This window comes from Culicoides brevitarsis, chromosome 1 (assembly GCF_036172545.1).
Source record: "Culicoides brevitarsis isolate CSIRO-B50_1 chromosome 1, AGI_CSIRO_Cbre_v1, whole genome shotgun sequence".
NCBI classification, from domain to species: Eukaryota; Metazoa; Arthropoda; class Insecta; order Diptera; family Ceratopogonidae; genus Culicoides; species Culicoides brevitarsis.
Window position 1 is genome coordinate 33873227 of NC_087085.1, and position 6000 is coordinate 33879226.

Genomic DNA, 6000 nt, shown 5'->3' on the forward strand with positions numbered 1-6000 from the left:
ACGTAATCATCAAATTAAGGCTCTATTACAACCGTTAGGAACAGATGTTGTGACCAAATTGAAACATTTTATTTAATTATTTCATGTTCATCCACTGAGTGATCAAGACATCATGTTAAAAAACACAAAATTTCTTAAATTTTTTACTTGGAGTGCTTTTTTGTGGTTCTTTAGAATTTTTGGAACACTTCCTGTGGCAAATGGAACGTGCAAAGACGCATTTTGTCGAGTGATGCTTGTAGTAAATGTGATTTGTGGTCTCGTTTTTACAATTACTCCGATGTTCTTCATGAGGAAATTGACTCAACATTTGGAGGAATATTACATTCATCTCGTTGTAATCTGGAATTTGAGTAAAAAATTTTTTTAATTATTTCTTTTTTCGTTAAAAAAATGTTTTTTTTTTCAATTTTAAAAAATCTATTGAACAAAAAAAAATTTTTTTTAGTTTTGAAAATTATTTTTTTTTATATATTTCAGTAATTGGACTCTCATTTCTCATCAATGGCGTGGAATATTATGTAAAAAGAGACAAAATTAGGCGAATTTTGATGGATTTGAACAAATGCCAACCTTCACACGGAAAAATTTTTTCTCAACTGAAACGAAAAGTCTTTCTACGGAGTTTTATTTTCTTTTTAAGCCTCTTTATCGGTCAAATAATCGTCACATCCATCTTTTTTGCCATCGCTCCAAAATATTTTATCATGATTTACTTGCAACTCTTAACAATTATCCGAATTTTTCAATTCATTATCGTTTTTGATGTCGTTTCTGTCAAAATGAAAATCTTACGAGACGATGTCGTTTCATTAAATAAAAACAAGAATTTTATAAAGCCAAAAATGTTGACTGCGAAGTTAATTTACATCAGAGAGGCATATGAAGAATTGCATGATACGGTGATGCTAATTAACAAAACAGGCGCTTACACTTTGCTAACGTCATTCATCTTGATGCTATCGGGATTTTCGATCATGACTTTCTGGCTTGTCCTTGGAATGCTAAAAAATTATCAAATCATAACTCCGTTTCGTAAGGAAAAATTCAAATTTTTAATTTTTTTTTACTTTTTTGTAACATTTATTCATAGACTATCTCGCATCGGTCGTTCCTACCTGTGTAACAATCCTTCTTGCAGCGAATGCCGGACAAAAATGCGAAGAATTAGGAAAATCTATCAACAAGAATCTTCACAAACTGAGTAATTACGTCGAAGATTTGATAATTTTGATTCAAATCACGAACCAGGTGTCACAAAATCCCGTTAATATGACAGCTGCTGGATTTTTCACGTTGAATTTCCGATTAATTGGTTCCATGTTCACGACAAGTATGACGTATTTGATGATTTTTGTGAGTTTTGACACAACTCCAAGGCATGCAGTACGAAAATTTGTCGATCAGGAAAAGGCTTGGCGGGAAATGTTTAATGCAATTTTAGATGTTTTTGAACTATTTTCTTCCGATAAAATAAATAAATAATAAATTGACTTTAAAGTAACATCGAAGCACATAAAATGATGTTGGAAAATGAAGAGAAATTATTCATTGTATAGAATTTCATCCCAAATCTGCGTTTGATTGATCACAACATTTACTTTTGAGCGTTCCGTTTGATCAAAGCTTATCAGAATCATCAAATATGTCACTCCAGTAGTAAAAAGCTTGAAAAAGAAAAATATTCTGAATTAATTTCATTAATAAAATTAATACTCACTGTTCCTAATGCACGAAAATTGATGTCAAAAAACTCGGCAGCACTAAATTTGATTGGATTTTGAGAAATTTCATGAGTTACTTGAACCACAAACGTTGAAGTCTCGAATTTATCGATTTTATGGATTTCCAAACAGATTTTCTTGGTCTAATTTGATAAAAAATATCATTAATTAGAAACTTTTAACGAAAAATTCTTACAATAGTCTCGCAATCCTGACAAACTTTCGTAATGTTGCAAAGAAAAATGATCGTTGGTATAGCCCACCAAAGGAAAACTGAAAAAAAATATTATTTAATTTAAAAAAGAAAAAATTTAAATGTTCAAAAATACTTACATGGTGCACTGATAACTTCTACATTCTTCAGTAACTTCAAAAGAACCCAAAAAGTGACACATATCAAGGCAAAAACGATCATCATTATGACCGAAAGTAACGAATATCCCGTGGATTCGTTGAAAATCATCACAATTTTTAATATTTTTTCGTAACTATGTTTCACTTTCATTAATTTTTCCTTCAAAAGACTACAATTTTGTTGTTGCTTCCCATCGATGGCCTTCACTTCTTCAAGTAATGTCTCTAATTTTGCTTTTACGACATCAACCACTACGATGTATTGATAAATTCGGAGCACCGTGAAGCAAATATACAGGGCAGAGACGAATATTTGTCGAAAATTCATTGAAAAAAGTAACATAGTTGGTATTAAATTTAGAACCAAAAATGTTGGGATGATAAATAAATATTTTTTGGTCAAGTTTTGCAATTTCAAGTGAAAAATTGAACTGCTTATTGATGGTTCTTTCAAAGAATTTAAAATAAATTTGTAGTTTTTTCTGTAGATCAAAGACTCGATGATGTTAATGCTAAAGGTAATTCCATAAGCTAAAAAAAAAATTAAAATTTTATTTTTTTTTATTAATTTTGAAGCAAAAAATACTTACAAGTATTCCAAATGATCGAAGAATAAAACCAAAAATTCGAATAAGCTCTTTCGAACATCCGTTCCCAATAAATAAGCGGCTTCAAACTGTACATGCCAACGGGAATCAAGTTCACGAACATCATAAAGACCGAAAATACCGTCACGACATCCGAGTCTCCCACGGGAAGATTACCCGTAAGTCGTAAAGTCCACAAATAAATTTTTCGTAACGATGATAAATTCATTGCTGCTCGATATGATACAACTGTGCAACACAAACGCGTGCCAACGAATGACTAATGAGTGCTGATGGCAAATTATAATTGATTAACTGATGGAAAATGTTCGTAACACTCTTCTCCAATGGTGATATTCAAACAAAAATTGAGTAAACAAAAGTATATTTTTTCTCTATTGACGCTGAAATGAGTCAAAGTGTCGAGGAAATTAATTGTTGAATGGATAAAAATTAATTTATTTGATAAGCGATGAAGTGAAATTGACAAGGCGGCTCCTTTTGATGGTCGAAATTAACTTTCTTCGGCTTCGAATTGCGCCATAACCAAAATATAAGTCATGACAGAGGAATAAACTGAACTTATGAGCTGATAGTTGAAGTCAAAGTAGCCATTTGCTGATACGGTAAAGTTGGAATGAGTGATTTGAAGAGCAAAGTCCTTGATAAAGTCCTGATCCTCTTTTAGGTCAAGCTTATCGATTAGTTTTTTCATCGTAACGAGCTAAAATATTAATTTTTTAATCAAATTAATTGAGGTAAAGTGATGTTTTAATTCGTGAAAAGTGAGATTTTGTGAGAAAAACTTCAAATTTTCAAATTTACTTTCTAAAAAAAATTTTTTTTTCATTGAAATGTCATTTAAAAAATAATTTTCAAGCCTAAAATTAGCTCAAAAATTAATTTAGAGACAAAAATTCGTAAAATTGGACATTTTTCTCACAAAATAACACTTTTACACTTACATGCGCCTGACATTTCGTACATCGATCGACCATGAAGAACAATTGAATGCTCAGCGAAATGATATGTACGATAGGATCCATGGGAAAAATCGTTGAAATTTTTTCCGTGTGTTGCAAAATGCTCCAATACGTATTTGTACACAAAAAAATAAAAATCTGCAAGACAATCGCCAACATCGAGTTCCCAAAAACCTCATTGCAGAGTCGATGAACGTCACCAAGTCTCTTAAAAACGTCTTTTATCACGCAAAACTGCCGGAACAACCGCTGTTGCCTCAATTTTCTCCGCAAAACGTCATGCAAGAAGAAATCCGACGGTATCTCCAAAAATCCCAGTTGCGATTCAACGCATTCCTCGAGACATTCGTTGAGCATTCCGAGACGCGCTTGCAACATATCGATAAAAAACACAAATTGCACCGCTCTGACTGACGCAATGATAATTGAGATGATTATGTGATACCAATACGCAAAATATTGATTCAACTGGATCATGACGAAGAGACTCAGAGACTCCTGCAGCACGAAAAAGAATAAAATAACCACACACATGACGACAGAGTTCCGTGAAAGACGGTTAAAGTCAATTCTGTGATGTAATTTCCTCATTAACGTAAAATCTATCTCGTTTAGCAGAGCTAAAACTTGAATTTGTTCGCCGTGGGTGCGAATTGATTGGATCAGAATGACGTAAAGAGTGATAAAAGTCAAAATAAAAACCGCGACATCAGTAAAGAGACGCGAAAGTTCTGCAAAATTCGGAATAACGTCGGAATTGAGACATCCACTGATCAAAATAAGCGTCGAAAATACGATGAGAAAGATAGAATATCCGATCATGAAGTTAGATTTTGAAATCGTGTTCGTTTGGTAATTGATTTTGAACGGCGAAATGCCGATAAATTGAAAAAGTAGAAAAATGTAACGAATTTCCCGAGAAAACATGACTTTTCAACGCGATATCTGAACTGAAACTGATAAAAATTACTTTAATTTCACTAAAAGTGTTGAAAATTTAAAAATTTAATTTGTTAAAGTAAAAACGGTCAGAGGTTTCATTAACTAATTCGAACGCTAATATATAAGTGCAGTTCGATAATCGAGGTGTGAAGGACAAAAGCATCGTGTAGTAACCAACAAGCAGCTCCATGATCTAAAAATTGAAAAAAAAATAATAATTTTGATGAAAAATTGCCAAATTTGCGAGTTACAGATATAATGAGACCCTTGTTGATCACAAAAAGTGCTCCAGCGACGCCAAATTCGATGGGATTTTGCGTCAAAATTTGTAAAATTTGCTCTAACTGAAGTCAAAAAAATAGTTAATATTACAAAATTTCATAAAAAAATGCAATTTACTTGTGCAATTAGTGGATTTTCGATTAAAATCTTGTTTGTGAGGGAATAAATTTCAGCAATCAACTTCTGAAACTGTTGAAAAAATAAATTTTTAAAATGAAAATTTATGAAAATTTAACTTACACTTTCAACGGCATTTGAACAAACGGTTGTTAAAGCCAACATCAATAGTAACATTGGAAAAATATTGTACATTGCATCTAAAAATCGCGTAAAAATGATGAAATATATGAAAAATTGATTTGAAAAACTCACCAGTTGTCAAATATTGAGTAGTACTATTCCTCATCAGATCATTATTGCAAAAGAAAAGGTGTCCCAAGTAAACGTACGATGCAAGACTCGTTCCAAAACTCATAAAAACAGCTGCAATTCCGTATTTGTAGCAAGAATTGAAGTTCTCTACAATTTTTAACAGCATTTTTAACTCATTTTTGTGCAACTTTTTAATTTCTGAGGATTTGTCGCCATAAATTCTTCGGATTTTCTTCACTTTTGCAACAATTGAGGAAATATACTGCTAAATAACGAAGACATTAGCAGCATATGACAGAGCATAGACATAAATATGGATGTAAATAAAGATTTTTGTGAACAAAAAGAACACGAGCAACATTTGACTAAACATTGAGTAACCTGTGATGACAAAAATTAAGGTAATTTGTAACTTTTGGCTAAGACTCAACCGTATCTCAATGTCCTTGTTACGAATACTTTTCACGAAAAATCGATAAATGTTGTGGATTTTTTTCCTTTTGACCATTGCTTCGATGTAAATTGTGTAAAAAGCGACATGAGAAGCTACAAAAAAAAAAAAATACAAAATATTAAAAATAATTCAAAATTTCAATTCTTACCGCTAATAATGCAAATTGTAAGCAATAACGGCAAATATTCCTTCTTGTCGTCTTCAAAAGCCGTCTCTGTCGAAACATAAAGCACTGCAAAATCAAGAAATAGTCCTGATAATATCATAAAGATCTGACAAAGCATTATAGGTAACTTGCAAAA

The 6000-nt window shown here is 31.9% G+C and overlaps 1 protein-coding gene across 1 annotated transcript; it reads right to left on the bottom strand.

Moving 5' to 3' along the window:
• Window positions 1-3179: 3179 nt before the first annotated feature.
• Window positions 3180-5278, bottom strand: LOC134837699 (uncharacterized). The gene is made up of 7 exons (XM_063853086.1): window positions 5245-5278; window positions 5113-5189; window positions 4990-5061; window positions 4842-4934; window positions 4694-4783; window positions 3631-4146; window positions 3180-3389 (listed from the first exon to the last, which is right to left on the bottom strand). The coding sequence occupies exons 1-7, from the start codon at window positions 5276-5278 to the stop codon at window positions 3180-3182; spliced, it is 1092 nt and encodes a 363-aa protein (XP_063709156.1).
• Window positions 5279-6000: the final 722 nt, after the last annotated feature.

Bases quoted from the DNA above. Each gene is read 5' to 3' on its own strand.
- LOC134837699 (XM_063853086.1), bottom strand. From the start codon at position 5,278: ATGAGGAATAGTACTACTCAATATTTGACAACTG. The intron at 4,935-4,989 runs GTAAATTGCATT...TTTTGACTTCAG, and splicing joins AAAATCCACTAATTGCACAA to TTAGAGCAAATTTTACAAAT. The intron at 3,390-3,630 runs GTAAGTGTAAAA...TTAATATTTTAG, and splicing joins GTACGAAATGTCAGGCGCAT to CTCGTTACGATGAAAAAACT.